The following is a 20,426-nucleotide window of genomic DNA, read 5'->3' as shown; positions in this document are numbered from 1 at the left end:
ATCCGTCCAATGTTTATACCTGCAGCCAGAGAGCAGCACCTGTCTGTACATCTCCACTGAAGATCTGCCGCCAAACTGTCGACCGGTCAGGTAAGTGTTGTGAGATGAGTTGATGAAGTAATGAGACAGAGGATGATCCATCTCCTGGTAAACTTCCAGGCGATCCAGAAACACAGGATCGTTTTCATCCGACATCAGATATCGACAGAAACCATCAAAGGACATCAGACCTGCATCATATAATAACCATTATTCATTCACACAATACACAACTGATGTTTTAAAACTATTCTGTCTGTTGACTGAAATAAGCAATGAATTAATATTTACTTTAGGCATTAACGCTGTACACTAACAAATAATAAAATATGTATGAATTGGCATCAAATACCTTTTCTTTTCAATGTCTCATTGGGTTCGTGTCGCTCAATGATCTGCAAAGCGCGTTTCAAGTCACAGAATGGGAATAAAATCTCATTGAGACGTGGATCTCGTTGACTCTGTCAAATGATTATTATATGCAAGAATAAGTTTTATTTTCAAAGCCCTGGTTCATATTAAATAAAATAAAACATTTCAGGCATTGCCAGAATAGTGTCATTCAAATAAGTTGATATTCTTTAAGATGCTTACATTACAAAGACATAACAATAATCATGCTTGGCATGCAAAGTCGTATGCTGTTAACTGGACATTTTTTTTTTTTAAATAGTCCTCTGCTATAGAATTATACCAAGAGGACTATTTTCGGGCATCATTGCACCTCCTGCAGCCATGTTACGACAGCAAAGTCCTTGATTATTACGCCAGATATACCATATACCATATCGGCCAAGAAAATCACAACTTTTAATTTTCTGTCGATCTTAGTACACGATGTAACTGCGGAAGAGTCAAGTTTTAAATAGGAACAATATCGAAACTCTTTGGTTATTTTTTAGGCGCGATGCTAATGGTCTAATTAGATTCAATAGATTATGCTAAGCTATGCTAAAAGTGGTAGCGCCAGACCCGGAGATCGGTTGAATGGATTCCAAAACGGTAAACCTCAAATGAGTGTCTGATTTGATCCAAAAACACTTTAGTTATGCTGGTTAAAAGTCTCCTCACATCCTGATAGCAATTACTATGTTAAGTTGTTTAAATGGATTTTTATAAATGTATGTCATCTGTGAAAGGCGTAGGACCAAAACATTTTCAACAAATCATAGATTGCGGTCCGAACGGACGTTTCCTTTTTTATCCCTCATCCGCAAGCGTAATTTGAATGCCACCGCACAGCTTGTTCACACAGACACCATACGCCATCTGCGCATTCACGTGCGCTCACCTCCCGCATAAAAAACACGAACAAAAGACACACAAGAGCAAAAGCAATTATGCACAATGTTTTATATCAGGACATGATTTCATGCATGAACTTATATGACATGCTTTATTTCCTGTGCATGAAGACGTGCTGGAGCTGTAAAGATGCAAAATAAACATGCGGTCTGTAAACGGGAGGTGTAAATACAGATGACAGATTTGTGGTAACTGTGGTGAGATTGTGACATTCACTGGCATTCAGACATTTAGTGAAATCAAATCTCTTACTTCATTCAGAAAGTGCACTAAATGCTCTACACTTAAATAATCACTTTTGTCTCCCATGCTGAAAAGAAACACAACACATATTTATTTACACAGAAAGATTTTATTAATAACTAACACAAGAAAATCACACTGACCAGATTGACTTTCTTAATACACGTTCCTGGAGTTTTTATTTTAATTCCTCGCTTTGGTTAAAACTGTTTACTAAAAGCCTAAATTTGAATGTAAATGTAATGATGTAAATATAATGCATCAGCTGCACAATATTCAACTTATTAAAATAAGCGCAGATGCGCATTTGGCTATATGCATTAAAAACTAAGAAGAAAAAGTTTTAGGTCATTTTTCGCCTCCGTTGTCTCAGGCATTTACGTGCTTGATATGTCAATATCAGCTGGCACATAAGCACTATTATAACTTGTGAAACTGCGCAATCCATTTTGTGTAGCAAAACTTTGTTTGCATATGTTTGCTTGAATGTTGTGTGATTCAGTGCGAAAATGAATAGAAACACCTTCAAATATCTCAAATCAATTCAATATACCAATTTGATCGCAAACCAGCATATGACGTCATTATGCACAGGTTTTTGTTTGCTTTAAAGCCGTTGGATGGAAACACACTTTCACCAGCTTTGTTTGCATTCAAGTTTTTTTACCGAACTTCAGATAATTTAATTGATGAGTGGATGAAAACTTAGCTTATGACGTTGCGCCGGTTGTGCGTACGTTGTGCAACATCATTAGTGCATGTTATAAAATTTGTTGTCTTTTTATTATTTATTTTCTAAAGAACCCACACAATAACACATCACATCACAAAATACACATTGGTCGCAAATAGCACTTTTATCTCTCGCTCTCTCATGCCCTAGTTAGATTTAAGAGGTTAATGGTTAAACTCTTCAGGCGATGGATGTTTAAGAATAACATTGCTTAGTTACTGTTGTGTAACTCATGGGAAAAAATCTTTCAAAATGATATTCAATATGAACTACAATGAAGTTATGATGTGAATAATAAGTAAAATATGACATATCATCGCATGCTTACAGTTTCTTGAAGAGATTTTCTATGTCGGTTCTTGGACAAATCTTCTGTGTAAGGCTGTAGAAATTCTCAAAGGTGAAGATTTCCTGCTCAATTTCATCATTCTGTAAAAACAGCAGAGTAAATCTTTAATACAAAACCCAAGCACCTGTGTGGGCTTATAGTCTTCAGACACGTGTGACAGTAACCAATAGCTTTTCAGAATAGTGTAGCACATTACCATACTACACTACATGTTTTTACAATATGTCGTATTTTGAAGTAAATGTGAAGTACACTAGAACACTGCATACTTTAATGTCTATTCTGAACTATTCTCAACAGGGCAAAATACATTTTACATTCGTGATAAACTCAGTACTGTAACATCTTGATTTACTTCTCTGTTCTTGAGATTCATTCATGTACTGTAATGATGTCTGAGAGTTAAACTACATCAGATGTCTACCGTACCTTTCCACTGGGTAAACCAAGATCTTTGAGCACCTGGAAAATTACTTTCTCAGTTTTGCCTGAAGCAAACGTTCTTGTGATACTGAAGACAATAAGAAACACAATCACAGTTTGTAAAGAAGATTAAATACTGAACAGATACAGAATGTTAATGATCATTCATATATATACTGTATATGTAGTACTGTACCTCCTGACAGGTATTTTCCTATTCACATTGGTCAAAAATGACAACCGCATCCAACTACAAGAAACACATGGACATAAGAAAGAAATGAAATAGATAGACACATCTGCATTCCCAGCTTATTTCTGGGAAACACACACATACGCACAGATTTGTACAGCTATCTTAGTGAGGACACAAAGACGTAATGCAATCCCTACAGGCTTTATGCCCAGCTGCACTACTTCCTGAACTTCAGCCAGCGCCTTGTTTTCTGTCTGCCATTATTGGACAAACTGATTAATCCAGGTGTGCCTGACCTCAGTAGTCACAACAACAATAATCAGACACACGTGGATTAATCAGTTTGTCCAATAATGGCAGACAGGAAACAAGTAGCTGGCTGAAGTTCAGGAAGTAGTGCAGCTGGGCATAAAGCCTATTGCGCAGCCCAATTCACATCATTTGCATCATTGCAAGTTTTTGCGTCTTTGCATTGACTTTGTATGTAATCTACTCGTGCAAATCGTTGAATGCGCGTTTGGTATATACGCCCCATTAAGCCTCAAACTGTCCTTTGGGGGTGCTAGAAAAGGAGGACCATACCTCACTTTACATTTTGTCTTTTTGCAGAGGTACACTTTACTCTCTTTGTCCTCTCTCTGATGGTCTTACAAAAAATTGGTTCTCACAAAGCTGTACAAGTACACACACACACACACACACCAGCTGATGATACTCACTGTTTTCTCAGACAGGTCATCATACAAACATTATTGGCACGAGAGTTATGAATCAATGATCGTAAGCCATCTGTCCACTGCTGTAAACACAAACACAGAGACAAATACACAAAGTATACAACTATTCCTGTTCAAATATTTACATATACATTATGATCATATAAATGCACTGTTCCCATAAGTTTTTCTTTTAATGCAATGTGAAGATGTTTATCTCAAAACTTTAAAAAAAATCTTAGAAAGATCAAAGATATTCTATGCAAGAATGTTTTATTATTATTATTATTATTATTATTACACTATTTAAAACCAACATTTCTGTCCAAAAACATGAAGATTTTGTGTTCATTTAATCTCATTCCCATATGACTCTGATCGCTGTGTACAGAATATTATCACACATTAAATATCACAAGTTATCACAAGGCTGTTAAAGAATAGAAACCATTAAAGTTAAGAGTTTATATTGATGTTTAAAAGCTGTAAACATAGTGCTCTCACGTGTTTCTCTATCAGCTCTGAATGCGTGTTAGATTTTATGAATGCATTATTTTTATAAACATTTCCTGCATAAACAGAGCGACATTTACAGTAATCTGCGTGTTTTTCTAATGCATGTGAAACAAAGGCTCTTTCCCGGACATATAGTAATCATTCAAGCACATGTTACAGTCAAAAACACGAGCGTGACACTAACAGTGCTTTAAAACAGCAGCTGCATGCTGGTTCAACACAAGTGCACACATCCCAGAGGTCATCATGAGACCCTCAAGAGAGATGAAGAAAAACCAGCAGCGCTTTCAAACACAGACGCTATCAGTGAACAGTGTCAGACAGACGTCAGGAAACTTCAGTTTAATGATCCTTCTTTAGTCTAAATCCCTGAGGATGAGACTTCATATGGGTTAGATTTTGCTTTGTTCTATATCTGGAGACCAAACATGTCAGATCTGAAAATAACAACATGCAGTAATGAATCAGATATGATCAGAAGAATGTTCTCAAGAAATACACACACAAGCTCATTTTCTCATCTTACTGTTTTCTCAAAAGCATGTAATTATAATTCAATCCATCATACAGTAGGTTCAACTACACTATAAAGGACAGATCAGCTGTACCGATTCTTTCAAAATAAGCTCCTGGAGTTCCTGGAGGCGTACCGCGGGCACAGCGAGTCACAAGCAAACAACAGACACAAATCATTATCCCACTTTCTCTGGATAACTTATGATTCACTGCATGTTTGTGTCGTTTACATTATAAGCACTTACGAAAAACAAAGACATTTGATGCAGTTTTACTTTGTGCCTGCGACTCATGACCCGGTTGGGACAAAATACAAACACATGCACAACTCAGCTGCTACCCCGGAAAAACAAACTTTTTCCATCAGACTGGGTTCTTTGGAACGCTGAACAAGCTTAAATTTTCCTCACACACTTCTTTGGTGACGTTGATTTTGTGTCAGCTCTTTTTTGGTGTGTGCGTGCCCTATTCCGGTTAAAGTGCCCATATAAGGACTTCCACTGTACTTCCTGCACCAAACTGCCCATAAAAGAAATAAAATCAGATTTATACGTTAAAGTTATGCGTCAAATTCGCGTCTACTGCGTGTCGTTTGTCGCTTAATCATTTTAAGTTTACTCGCTACATTCGCGCGTGAAAGCCACAGGTGAAAATCTAGTCATCGAGACATTCACACACAAATTCGCATCATGGGAGGGGCTTCTGTGACTCCGCTCGCTTCATGTAATCACATAACTACTAGAGCAAGATCCTGATTGGTTAACGTGGCGTGTTTTTCCGTCAAAGTTAACATTTTTCAACTCGCATGTTTCCCGCGGCAACGCTCAATTCGCACCATTTGTGTGAACTAGATGGGTGAATGAGGCGGAATAGCGTCTACCCTTGCGCGCTAAACGCCTCATTCTCGCCACGAGACCTCCAGACGCACGTCAATGCGTCTTTACACTAGCTGCGTTTACATGGACATTTGTAATCCGTTTAAATGATCAATCTGAATAAAAATGCTCCATGTAAACACCTCAATCGGACTAAAAAGTGCCAATCTGATTAAAAATCTAATCCGCTTGTTAGGGGTGGTTTATACCTTTTGTAATACGCTCAAAAGGATGTATACACTTGATCGGATGGATAACTGAAACTGGGACGCTCTGTGCATGTGCTATCTTTTCTTTTTTTAATGGCGGTTGGCAAACCCAATGAAAGGCGCATTTCCGCCACCTACAGGACGGGAGTGTGGAGCATATTCACACGTGCAATGACGTAGAATTGCCGTAATGACATGTGACGCAAATAACTCGAGTTTGTTGCACAAAGCAAGCGTGAAACAGCGTGAAACTATATTTGTGCAATGTGCGCATGTCAAATGATCAAATCTGATTTAAATCTTGTGTCATATAAACACGCACATCAATCCGATCACATTATTAAGTGTTCATGTAAACGCTATGATAGGATTTATTAATCGGAAGGATTTTAATCCGATGAAGGCAAAATGTGTCCATGTAAACGTAGCTACTGACTTAACATTGAAATCACTCGCGCTTGACGCCTCTACCGTGGCTGGTGTGAACGCAGCAGTAGGCTTTGTCCACACGGACATGGGTATTTTTATAACCATGACTTTTTTATGCGGTTCGGCCGTTTGTCCACACGGAAACGCAGTATCAGGCCACTGAAACCAAACATTTTGTCGTGTAGACAGTAAAACTGGGGTTTTTGCTTCTGATTAAGGCTTCTGATTGGACAACATGGCTTTACAATTAGCATTATATCATCGCCTGCTGGTGTGGCATGCTCTTGACAGCATGTGAAAGAGTGTTTTTGCGTTTTCATGATTTCTTTTAAACCAAGCATGTGTGACAGGATTTTTTTTAAACGCAAGAGGAAAAACTCCAGTTATAAAAATACAGTGTCCGTGAGGACTAGGCCTTAAACAGTGTTAATAAGTCACAATGCATGAAATAGCTTTAAACCGCCCTTTTAAGAGTCTATATACAGTATGTCGATATTATCAGATATTTTTTAAAAACTTCACAAAAATTTTTTATACTTGTGTAAGTTTTCATGTTGTAAGCAAATTTTGTGTCTACTGTACTAATTAGCAACATGTTTAGGTTGTTTGAAAGGCGATGGTTTATATTGTGTTGAGATAGTAAAGATGTTACCCTGGTTGTGCTCGAGTCAGGTGTGATCATATACATGAAGTTTAGGTTGACCAGGTCTGTACCGCTGCATATACACATGATTCTGCCCTCCAGATGACCGTGACCCGACGCCTCCAGAGCTGAAACTATCTTTGGGTCCTACAGAGATTTCAGCACATTATACATATTCACACATACACCAATAATGCTGGGCTATTTTCAACCCAGCGGTGGGTTTAAAAAGGGACGAACTCAACCCAATGGGATGTCATTTAGCCTCTGCTGGGTTGTGACATTTTCAGAAACATTTTCTGTGTTAATTTAACCCAATGGTTGGAAAATAACCCAGCATTACCAATTAGTTCTTACTCAGAGTGTCATTTGAATCCTTTTACCTTGGGTAGATTTGCTTCATATACTCTGTTGATTAGTGAACATTCCAGAACTTGACCTTCCTAAGAAAAAAAAGAGAAGAAGACACTGCTGATAATAAATATTTAAGGTATCTCACATCTTTAATCTGATCTGATAAGGAGATGTGACATAAGCCTGTGCATCAAATCTCTTCTTAACAGTGAGTAAAATCGGGCTTGCTTACCGTGTGTCCCATAGGATAATACACAACAAATAAAATGCCAGATGTGTCTGAATCTGATCTACTATTTACAAGGGAAAAGACATGCTTTTACAGCAAATATTACCCATAATCCTTTGCACGACAAAGGAAGAGTTCATTATAGTGTGTGAAAATATGGGACAAAGCGAGAAGCACAAATGAAAAAACTTTCTCACACGACACGTGTGTTACCTTTCCATCACTTTCCCATGTGAGAAAAAATCCAAAAGCATCAACTTTGAAGAAACAGTTTGCCTCAAAAATAAATGGATCCTGCAAAACAATAAATAAATATTATTATCTAACCTTCATTCTTGGTAAGCTGTGATTGATTGAAAGTTAAATATCACTTTAAACATTTATTTATGGTGCATAATCCGATTATGTTATCTTATAAATTCATCCTTATAAAAAAGGTAAAACAGTTTTTATTTATCTTTAACTGAATTAATGTTTATGTTGGGAAAACATGGTAAATATAAACAAGGGAGAATAAAACAGAATATGATTCTTCTCTGCGGTCATTTAAATTTTCCAAATAAAAGTGCCAAATTTCTATAAATAAACAAATACAGCATAATTGTATTTAATACAAAAAGTGCAGGACATCCCGAGCGCTCTCTGTGCCTCATGGGAAATCTGGACGCTAGTTTAACAAGTCAAAGTCTCAGACACTGACACATCGTTCATGAGAATACAACCTTCCAGAAAAAACTTTACTCATTCCAAGAAAAACTTCTCTAATCTGACTGAATATTCCCGGGAGACTGAATACTTTGAGAACACAGATGTTCACAATATCCTCAGTCATTACAGCGAGAGTCTCTTGATTTCTGAGCATCATCTTTATAAATGAATGATAACTTCTCTTCAAAGATAATATTAAACACGTTACATACTGTATGTACAGCCGATACGCTAATGGTTTGTTTTATTAGACCACTGAATCTGACATAAACGTGACATACATCTCACATTTCACCCAAAACTCAAATGAAACAGTTTGATTTGGCTTTAAGAAAATGAATTATATGTTTATGTCACATTATTTTAATTCAATTGAAGCGACTACACAATAAAATCATCAAAATTCATATTATATGCTATGTAATGCAAACACACATAAAAGGTTTGTCAGTGAAAAATCAGTGTGAGAATTCCTAATTCATACCTCCTCGAATCGGTCAAAATATTCCCCCTCCTGCATGAAGACAGGAACAGACCTTCGCCACTTGAACTCGTATGATTTTGCCATTTAAAATAAGATGAAGTGATGTAACCTGCAGAATAAACAGATACAGTAGTGAGCAAATGCAAGATAAAGCCCATCAAAATAATGAACTCAGTCCTGCGTGGGACGTCCAGATAAATCTGAAGGTCCAACCCTAAATGAAAGCATTGCTGTCCTACACCACACCAATAGAGTAAATCTGAGATAATGACCTCAATCTGACCAAAAGAGGAAGTCTTCTGTCTTTGCTTTGATATGTTTTCTTTTTGAAAAGTCAGCTTGTTTATTGCTTATACTGTTAAACAAACCCATAACCTTAAGAATTACATTCATTCTATAGACATGAATGATATCTTGTCCAGAAGATGTGTGATGTTATTTATTTAACGTGATAAAAAGTCCAACAAGGCTGCACTTGGCTTGAGTCACATCTAGAATATAACACAGAGACTTCAAAATGCAAGGTCTTTTTAACCTGATCCAGAGTATAACTACATAGCAACCAACCCTCACTGCCCTAGCAACCATGCAAAACACCCTAGCAACCGCGCAGCATCACGCAATAATCCGCTCTATAGCAATCACAGAGCCATGACCTGGCAACCACCCAGAACATCGTAGAACCTGCAGAGTAAAGCACAATGAGAAACAGCACTGCAGAAAGCCCTTTACATCCTCACAGCAGCTTTAGGACATTGAGATCCACACACAGTAAGTCGTCTTTCTGTCATTTCATCTATTTTTAGGATAAGCCATTATAAGCAGACAAACAAATCATCTGAGCTCTTCTGCACTGATATTCATTCAAGCAAGGATCAAGAATTATACTTTAAAATAATCTTACTTCTCACATTCACCCTGTAAATCAAGGAGAAGAACTTCAAGGGAGCGAGCAGAAAAAAACATCTCAGATGAAACTCAAACTCACATCAGTTCACTTGTAAACAAACAACAAACATACAGACACAGTTTAACATGTAAACACACACAGCTATAATAAAGATACTGTACTACAGTCAGTGTATACTACTCACTGCCAATCAAAGTCATTCAATGAAAGAGATTTATGGAAACACATAAACTGTACAGAGGAACATTCAATGTTGCAGTTTATAAAACAATCAAGAAAGATATATATATATATATATGATACAGCATGCTATGTCTTAAGTATTTATACAGTGTCTTTAGGCATTTGATGAATTTGAATGTGCTATATTTAACCTTATTAAACATATTTTGAACTATTTTCATGAGCTCATATTAAATGGCTACATGAACTATTAGAAATCACTTTGTCTCAGTATTTCAGTGAACATTAAAACATTAAAGTTTAATATCTACTGAAGGTCGATTGTTATGCTGATCATCACATTGTAACATTTTCTGTTACATTCACTGTTACTGTAAACTCGGTTATCATCAATCTCAACATTATTACGTCATGCAAATAAAAGATTATACAGAAAATGAAGCAGAATGAAGGTGAATGTGATGTTTGATTGACGGCTGCACGACACGATTTTGTTTATTTACTTAATTCACATACATTCATCCACTTTAATACAAACTACACGTAAGTAATCCAGCACATATTAAACAAATGACTTCTCTTATTTAAATTCAACTTACTTTTATTTGTTAAACGTTTAGTTTATCCACGTACAGTACTGTAGTCGCTTTAAGCAGATTGACTTTCCATGCAACGATTGAATGATGTGATATGAGCGCCACCTGCAGGCCTTCATCTTACATCACTGTCACATTAATATTAATTAAGAATATCATCAACCAAAAATATTATATTTTATAATAATGATTGAGATTAACGTATATTAACTTTCATGTTCTGTTAATGGTCTGATTGCCCTCATGACTGTTGTAATAGTCAAAAACAAATACAAAAAAAAATTATCTGGCCAAAAAATATATTTTAAATATATGCAAAATACATTTTGTAGAAAGTAAAGCTTAATTAAATATATTTTTGAATTTGAAAATATATTTAGTTTTACCTTTTATATATGAAAACATAAATTATAACATGTATTTTATGGGCAACAAATACACATTTCTACCTTTACAACCCATACAGCAAAAAATATATTTTTCCTTGCAAAATATATACATTTGTATAAGTATATAATGTATTATGTATAAAATATAAAATTATAAGTATGTTGAAAATATATTTAATTTGAAGTTTTTCGTCCAATGTGACGTGAATATAAATGCTTAATATATTTCAAAATATACAAAAAAATGGCCTAAATATATGGGTGATAAATATATTTTTGTAAACATATTTCAAAAATATTTCAGCATACTGTATATTTTTGGCCATTTTTGTACATTTTGAAATATATTCAAAATTATATTGAAAATATATATATATTTGGCTGTATGGGGTCTTACAAGAAAGATTTCATTTTAATAATACTGGCATACTTAAACCTTTATCAAAGATAAATTATATATTACTTACCCTATGGTTGCACTTCAGAATAAATACATTTAGTGCAGTTTTTATGTTTTTTTCTGCTTTGTTTGGTACTTCAAATGTATTTTCTATATCTTGCTTAAAGAAAATCTGACAAAATGCTTACCAACTTGATCAGTACATGTGCCATATGTGTTCCCTGGGATCCAACCCATGACCTTGGCAGTGTGAAGACAATGCTCTTGCAATTGTGCTAAACAAATACTTTTGTTTGTACTTGTGTTTATACTTCATAAACACTTCTTAAAACTTTAATTGTATTTGTTTATTGTAGCATTGATCTGTCAAACATTACATAATGTTTTTTACTGACATTATTGAATAGGTTTTTAGTAAAACTGGTAATAACCATCGACTGATGCTGCCTGTTAAAAACTCATGCTCTATATATATTATTTTAATAAAGGTTCACTCTTAGCTGACGCAAAATCCCCCAATAGCAATACTTGAAATGAATTATATATAAATATATATTTAATGTTTCATACTCTTCAAAGACCAAATTTCACAATAACCATTTTATTAAAACCAATGCACAGCACAAGCACAACTTACATTCAACAATATTTGTCTTTCAAAGATGTTGATATTGGTTAGACTAACAACCAAACTGAACAAAATGTTTTCCATAATGTTAAAATCAGAAATCAATTAAATGTAAAACAATATAGTGGCATTCAGTGAAACAATGGTGAAAAGTTTGACCCGTCACCTCTATCTCTAAGTCCCTAGTTGTACAAATGTCTTAAAAGTGCGCTTACGGTTTATACAAAAATGAGCATCTATTCATCATCACTTTACATTCCACATCTAACATAGATTAAACATTCAAAGGCACAGGACTTCACTTTAAACCCATCAAAAATAATCTTAGTCATAAAAGGAATTCAAGTAATTTTACATTGCAAAAAGATTTTGGTCAAAAGGAAACAATGGCACAGAATCAATTGAAAGTTGTAAAAATTCAATACAATACTCCTAGAAGTGAATATACAAGGATTGATTTTACATGTAAACTATAATGCAGGGATGATGATAATAAATGATAAACTCTCTTTAGTAGCTGCAACTGCATCAATTTCCCAATAACATTTGAGTCTCTTTAAAGCAAATAGTCCAGTAGTTTAGTCTGTAAATAGACTAAACAGGTGTTATGCAACATGCAATGTGTTTTTATCATTTCTGGTGGTTTTCTTGAACCATCAGTCACATAAAATAGAAAACAAAAAACATTTGGCACTTTTCAGTGATTTACATCATACAGTATATTAATGAAATAAAGAGGTAAAATAACAGCCAAACAAGGTGCTTAAAGAAAGCAGTAATCTGAGAAATATGACCTAACATATTAAAAAAAATCAACAACCAACTTTGACTTGGCATTAAATGTCCATAACAAGATGATATATTATAAAGGAAAATCACATGCTATTTGACTTGTATAGAAAGATTGCATAACCATGAAAATACCTCCAAAGTGCATATCCAATATCATTTTTTGCCTTCTTTATCTGTATTTCATAAACACTGGGGTGAATCTCAGGAACTCTGTGTAATCACCCCATAAAGATGCTTTTTTTTTTTTTGCTTACAGGAATTTGTTTGATCATGACATCATGCACATTTTAACATTTTTCACCCTAAAGTGATTCTCTTTATCGAGAACTACACAGCCTCATTTTTATCTATGCAGAATAAAGATTTTTTATTATTATGTTGGGTTGAAATGAGCTCTCATGAGATTCACTTTTATGCTAATTCTGCCCACATTACAAACTTTAGTTATTAACTAACAAAACATTACAGTAGAGCTTCATAAAACCTCCTAAACATAAATAAGAAGATTTTAAAATGGTCCCTTTAAACAGCAAATAAAACAGAAATATACAGAATTAATAAAGATGTATGTTTGTTATTGGCTTTAAAAAATAAATAATGATTATAAGTTTAAACACATCTTCACAAATTGATAGTTATCACATTACAACACGAGCTATATTGCTGACATATACATGTATGTGTAGAAGCAGGAAGCGTTTGATTGGCTGAAAGCATGCGTCCCTGACAACTGTTACCGCTCTCTGTGTTTCAGCATCTCGGTTTCGGTTTCATGTCCAGCAGTGGGTGTAAAAATCACCTGTGAGCGCTTCTGTAATATACACAACAGAGCACTCGAGAATGAAATTAACCATCAGCAGCAAACAGATGATTCAACATCATCATCATCATCATTTCAGTGCAAATAAAACAGACGACTTTCACAAACTCTCTCATATGTAAGGGTGAATCTCACTAAACGTACAGGTCAGATTTCAAGATGAAAAAGAATATAAAATAGCATTACTTTTTTTAAGAATCCAATGAGAATCCTTTACACTTTTATTTCTTTTGATTTTGGAGTGAAATGTGACCTTTGTGTTTCAATGAGAATCACTCATCATCATCATCATCATGACTACAGTCTCTCTGTACAGTGTTGATGACCTGCACCTGCCAAAAACAATAAAACTATTCGGTTTTACTCGTTTTAAAAAGAATTAGATCAAGTAGACAAATAGTTAATAAAATAAAATAAAATGATAAAGAACTCCTAATCAAATGTTTTTCCGTATGACATTAAGCCATGGGTTTCTGGTGAGAAGGTCCATGGCTTGTTGCCACAAATTCTCCTGCTGTCTGCTGTTGATATCTTCTGGAGAAAACGCAATCCTTAAAAACGTCAAATATGTAAAAGATCGAAAGTAAAGGTGAAGCGGAAGGAGATCGTGAAGCCTTTCAAACATCACACGGTTAAATCCTTCTTCTCTTCCTCTAGGTCATCTTCAGACTGAGCGCCCTTCTGCATGAGTTTCTCCAGTGTTGCAGAAGAAGGCAGAACCTCCTGATCTCCATCCTCAGTCTTTCTCTTGGTGCTTTCATGCACAAATTCCTGGATCTCCAGCGGAAGCCGACGGAATTTATCCTGGTATTCCTGATCCAGATCGTTCTGAAGCTGTAAGCAGAGGCCAACATATCAACATATCAGTCTGAACACAAGATCTTAATACATGCTTCTGCTCAGTGGTGTAGTGTTTCCTGGAGAAGTGTGTATACTCTTAATTTATGCCCCCCCTTAATGTGGCCCAACTAAGGTTGAATGCCATGTGTTACAGTGACATGAAAGTCTAGTCTTGGATATTTAATTCACTTCAAAATGGATTAACTCTTTAACGATAATTATCAAATTAATATAATTTATTCATATTAAGAGTTTAGAAGTGGTCATGCCATTTATAATAAAAGTGGGTATACCCAGTGCCATCTAATAAAGAAGTGGGTATACCCCATGCCATCTAATAAAAAGTGGGTATACCCTGCCAGTGCATCTAATAAAGAAGTGGGTATACCCCGCACATGCCATCTAATAAAAAAGTCTTTATACCCCGTCCGTGCCATCTAATAAAGAAGTGGGCATGCCCTGTCCCATCTAATAAAGAAGTGGGTATACCCCGCACATGCCATCTAATAAAAAAGTGTGTATACGCTGCCCGTGCCATCTAATAAAGAAGTGAACATACCCGTGCCATCTAATAAAGAAATGGGCATACCCTGTGCCATCTAATAAAGAAGTGAGCATACCCGTGCAATCTAATAAAGAAGTGGGCATACCCCGCACATGCCATCTAATAAAAAAGTGTGTATACCCCGCCCGTGCCATCTAATAAAGAAGTGGGCATACCCGTGCCATCTAATAAAGAAGTGGGCATACCCGTGCCATCTAATAAAGAAGTGGGCATACCATGTGCCATCTAATAAAGAAGTGGGCATACCCGTGCCATCTAATAAAAGGTGGGTATACCCCATGCTATCTAATAAAAAAGTGGCTGTAGCCTGCCTGTGCCATCTAATAAAGACGTGGGCATACCTGTGCATTCTAATGAAGAAGTGGGCATACCCTGTGCCATCTAATAAAAAGTGGGTATACCCCGCCTGTGCCATCTAATAAAAAGTGGGTATACCCCGCCTGTGCCATCTAATAAAAAAGTGGGTATACCTCGCCAGTGCCACCTAATAAAGAAGTGGGCATACCCCTGCCATCTAATAAAGACGTGGGCAAACCCGTGAATTCTAATAAAGAAGTGGGCATACCCCGCCTGTGCCATATAATAAAAAGTGGGTATACCCCGCCTGTGCCATCTAATAAAAAAGTGGGTATACCTTGCCAGTGCCACCTAATAAAGAAGTGGGCATACCCCTGCCATCTAATATAGACGTGGGCATACCTGTGCATTCTAATAAAGAAGTGGGCATACCCCTGCCATCTAATAAAGACGTGGGCATACCCGTGCATTCTAATAAAGAAGTGGGCATACCCTGTGCCATCTAATAAGAAGTGGGTACACCCCGCACATGCCATCTAATAAAAAGTGTGTATACGCTGCCCGTGCCATCTAATAAAGAAGTGGGCATACCCGTGCCATCTAATAAAGAAGTGGGCATACCCTGTGCCATCTAATAAAGAAGTGGGCATACCCGTGCCATCTAATAAAAGGTGGGTATACCCCATGCCATCTAATAAAAAAGTGTCTATAGCCTGCCTGTGCCATCTAATAAAAACGTGGGCATACCCGTGCATTCTAATAAAGAAGTGGGCATACCCCTGCCATCTAATAAAGACGTGGGCAAACCTGTGCATTCTAATGAAGAAGTGGGCATACCCTGTGCCATCTAATAAGAAGTGGGTGTACTTTGTCTTATTAGTCATTGATCGCAGATGACGTGACACAGTCAGTACAGTCGATATGTTGAGCGGTCACAGTCTTTGACCTCCACAGTAATGTGATGTTAGACAGTATTGACAGCTACACTTCAATATTCATCAGATCAAACACTGCAGTGTTCAGGAATTACATCACACTATTCAGTCAAATGATCCAATCAGTTTTTACCGACTGTAGAAAAAAAATTCAGATGCAAGGCATGTTTGTGTATTATATGTTAAAAAAGAAAAAGTATTATGGTGCTACCAGACCCCTTTAGGAATAGACTTCTGACAAAAAGCTTGGCTGTCACGTGATTTATGGAGACTTAGGCTATGTTTACATTAATGCGTTTATCCTTTCAAACGCGTTACTTTTGCTACGTTTACCCCTTTCATTTACACTACACCACCGTTTTCAACCCTCATAAATGGATTCGTTCGCAAACGCTGCAGACCCTGTTTTAGTTTGGGAACTCAGGCGTTGCACTGCAGTGTAAATGAACGTAGACAGAGTCTTATGTTAATGAACAGCTGATGTTAATGTGACAGCGCATCATTTTCAAAGTAAAAATATTTTTATTCAGGTAAATGGAGGTTGCAACAGAGGTTTTGCCAAAAATAGTAAACATCTACCAACCAGCTATTATAACCAATATGTGTAGGTAGTATTTTTATGTAGTGACATCAACAATGTTTTTTTGACAAATAAAATCCCCTAATATAGAACGATTAGTGTGGCCAGCTGTTGGTATGAGCCTTGTTAATGTTTTATGCTGCCTACAACATCTTTAAAGCTTTAAAATGGATCACACTTTGTAGTATGTAAGCTTATAATGTTTATGCATGTTTATAATGTAATGTATTGACTGTGTGCTGTGTATATATCTCATACCTGTTTGATTTATAAATATACAAAAAAGTAAGATTTAAAAAAGACTAATAAGGCACGTTTAATTTATTGTAAATTATAATGATACCCCTGGCTCAGTGCAGTTTTCTTCTTGAACATCTGATGGGAAATGCCATCTTCATCACTTTTAATTATTATGAATCCCTGAATGTACTAATATATGCATTTTATTAATCAATTAAATTATTGCATTTAATTTCATAACCAGCAGAATTACAGTGCCAAAAACACTTCAGCCATATGTTTTATGCATACAGTATGCACTATGTACCACCATTGCGTTTAATAGCCTCTCTAATTACAAAATAATGGATGAATCTGCATTAAGAAAATGAAATTTACCATTAAAAGGCTGTTTGTGGTTTGTTATGTGTTGCTAACATTTCCTCAGCCTGTCCTAGCCGGATCAGTTTTCTACTAACATCCCCTAAATCTACTAATTTAATGAGAAATAATCCACTAAACGCATTGATGCACAAAGTGATTTGATTCATATGTAGTGCTAATATACAATCTTATCTTTTAAACGTCTTAAGTCTTAAAACTTTCATCAAGTTTATTACATTCAGTCATTTCTGCTGCAGCTCTATTGGGCTGACAATAACTCCGTCATTGCTGTAAAAAAAAACTCTTTCATTGGAAAGAGGATCTGGATGCTACCATAATACAGAGACAATATGAGATTGTATCATTTTCTTTACATGGCACATATTTATGGTAGGCTACATATCTACTGTAAAACAGTATTACCATGACCACTTTTAGTAAGACACATTGAACTCATACCTTGGGTTTTTCATCTAGTATTTGTTGCAGAATGCTCTTGTGAGTCTCTATCAGCTTTTCATGTCTTTTGGTTTGGGCATCTTCCAACTGATGATAGAAAAGAGAAATAAATGATAATGAGTGACATCATAATAATCTTATTTACTTTAAGCAGACACTAAATGAAGAAACTCTTTTACCCTCTTAATATGCTGAACCACTTCATTGACATACGACCTGTTGATTTCCAGTTTCTCTCTAAAAAATAATAATAAAAAACACGTCAACACAAATTCTTTCACATTATATACAGACAGAGAGACAGATGATGTGACGTCACGTCAGGACAGACTGTTGTAGTGTTGAGATGGTTTAACAGTGTTTTACTGCCATCTAGAGTTCACTTTATGTACAATTCTTCCCATTTCTTATATAACATCAATGAAAAGATCTCAGTTTGATCTGAAGTTATGAAAGTTTGGTCTACAGCAGACAAAGACGTTTACAGTAGATGACTCAAGTCCCTAATTCTGTGTTAAACTATAATCATTTAGAAAAGCACTTATCTTTCTATTTGTAACCCGTGCTGGCAAAATGAGTCGAAATGAGCACATTTTTTAAAATTAGTTATTTATATTTCGACATTGTTTTAAAGTTTTTTATAGACAATGTATGATTTGTTTGAATCTGACAAAAAATGACAGAGCTACACCAGTTTGAAGTTGACAGAGTCAGCAAAGTTAATTTTGAGAAAAATCCAGTTAAAGATTTTTTAAGGTTCAAAAACAAAATCATAGCATCCATATCTTAAAATCCACATCACTGGTTAAACTAATAGATTTGGCTAGAGCAAAAAATATGTGTTTTCTTTTTTTGTTTAATTGACATTGAGACAGCTTTAGGATCTACTGTAATGTAAGGATTTAATATAATCTTACACATCAGATCATTTTCTCAACAGTTAACCAAACATTGACTTAAGACATAACAGATTATGAATTATGTCAGTCAGCGTGAAGAAAATCATTTTTATGTCTTATCTCTCTTAACTCATTCCTGCCAGCCATTTTTTTTTTTTTTTTTTGAAAAGTTGCCCGCCAGCATTTTTTGTGATTTTCAAAAAAGTTTCACAAAATGCCTTCCAGGAAAAAATTCTTCTACAAATATATAAACATACAAATATATCAAATGAAAGAACAAACCCTTTGCTTTAAAAAACAAAACAAAACAAACAAACAAACAAAACATGAAAACGACTTTTAATCCTATCAATATTTTTTCTCTGCTTTTAAACTCTTAAATAAGGGTATTTTTCTTTAATAAATTTTTTTTTTTGCAAAAAGCTGAAATAATTGCATTTTTGTGAAGGAGTTTTGTTAGAGATCAGATTCAGGATTATCAAAACATACACAGAGTTTAAAATTAGTAAATAACATTTTGGCTTCAGTTTATTCATATATTGGGTGGGTGTGACATCTTTTGGATAATCGCTGTATTACAGATAACCATAAAAACTCAGAAACACGTTTTTTATGCAAATGTTTTCTCTTAATTGACGAGATAACTCGTCAATGGCGGGGAAAGAGTTAATAATTATTTTAACATCAAGCAAGTCCTGCACTTTATTTTATTTTACTAATTCCTGCATGTTTTAAAACCAAAACCAAAATGTCAGAGAAGCATCTTTAAATTAGATTAAGCATTTAGAACGGTACACCTCTGAGAAAACATACAAATAAAAGATAATTTTAGATGTTTAATGACTATTTAGAGCATTTAGATTGCTAGATGAGGGCATAATTTACTTATTTTGATAAAAAAACACTTTTATATTTTTACATTTATACTTCTTTTGTCTGTTGCTCAAAATAAGATGGTGCGCATTGCGACTCATTTTGCCAACACAGGTCACATATATTCTGTATTTCTGTATTTCTTACGCTAAAATATCAATGCTGTATAAACTTTTTTTTATAAATAATTTTATAAAGGCAGCATGAAAGTTTGATGAAACTCTTCTGATGTGGTTTTGGTGTATTAAATCCCTCATCTGTGTGTTTTGAATTCTTACTCTTCTGTCAGATGTTTCTCTTTAGTTTTGGCTTCGTTCAGCTTCTCTTGTCTCTTCTTGTCCATTTTCTTCTTCAGTTCTTTCTTCTCTCTGTAAAAGACAGATGTTACAATCAGGTCACGAACATCTCAATGAAGATGCTTGTGATGTTTGTAATCAACTCACTTTTCACACAGTTCCTTCAGCTTCTTCATCTGGTTGCTTTGACCTTCTTCTGCAATGACGGTGAGCTTCTCAATAACCTACGAATACAGCAGTGATTCATAAATAAATCATCACAACTTCTGCCCAATAAAGCTCAACACCAGAGGAAACTCCCGATATCTTGTCTTATTCCTCATTAAAAACTTTCAAAGTGTCCAACGGGAGTTTCAATCCCTGAATTTGTATAGATGGACAGACTGCAATGTCA

General features: G+C 35.3%; 2 protein-coding genes across 3 annotated transcripts in view; both read right to left on the bottom strand.

Annotated features, from left to right (window-relative positions):
• plcb4a (phospholipase C, beta 4a) overlaps window positions 1–9,140 on the bottom strand; it is a 30,523-nt gene extending 21,383 nt beyond the window's left edge. The window contains 11 exon segments of the mRNA XM_055172539.2: window positions 20–230; window positions 392–500; window positions 1,597–1,654; window positions 2,649–2,749; window positions 3,099–3,180; window positions 3,289–3,342; window positions 4,008–4,087; window positions 7,202–7,339; window positions 7,576–7,635; window positions 7,989–8,069; window positions 8,968–9,140. Coding sequence (XP_055028514.2) covers window positions 20–230; window positions 392–500; window positions 1,597–1,654; window positions 2,649–2,749; window positions 3,099–3,180; window positions 3,289–3,342; window positions 4,008–4,087; window positions 7,202–7,339; window positions 7,576–7,635; window positions 7,989–8,069; window positions 8,968–9,051 — 1,058 coding nt within the window. The 5' untranslated portion in view covers window positions 9,052–9,140.
• A 2,890-nt stretch (window positions 9,141–12,030) lies between these two features.
• Window positions 12,031–20,426, bottom strand: part of plcb1 (phospholipase C beta 1) — a 61,026-nt gene continuing 52,630 nt past the window's right edge. For both annotated transcript variants that reach the window (XM_055171445.2, XM_055171446.2), the window contains 5 exons: window positions 20,180–20,256; window positions 20,015–20,104; window positions 18,144–18,201; window positions 17,965–18,051; window positions 12,031–14,519 (listed from right to left, as the gene is read on the bottom strand). In XM_055171445.2, coding sequence (XP_055027420.1) covers window positions 14,310–14,519; window positions 17,965–18,051; window positions 18,144–18,201; window positions 20,015–20,104; window positions 20,180–20,256 — 522 coding nt within the window. In that variant the 3' untranslated portion in view covers window positions 12,031–14,309. The remainder of the gene's footprint in view (window positions 14,520–17,964; window positions 18,052–18,143; window positions 18,202–20,014; window positions 20,105–20,179; window positions 20,257–20,426) is intronic.

Source organism: Misgurnus anguillicaudatus, chromosome 7 (genome assembly GCF_027580225.2).
Source record: "Misgurnus anguillicaudatus chromosome 7, ASM2758022v2, whole genome shotgun sequence".
In the NCBI taxonomy this organism is placed as follows: domain Eukaryota; kingdom Metazoa; phylum Chordata; class Actinopteri; order Cypriniformes; family Cobitidae; genus Misgurnus; species Misgurnus anguillicaudatus.
This window is presented reverse-complemented; position numbering and strand designations above follow the sequence as displayed.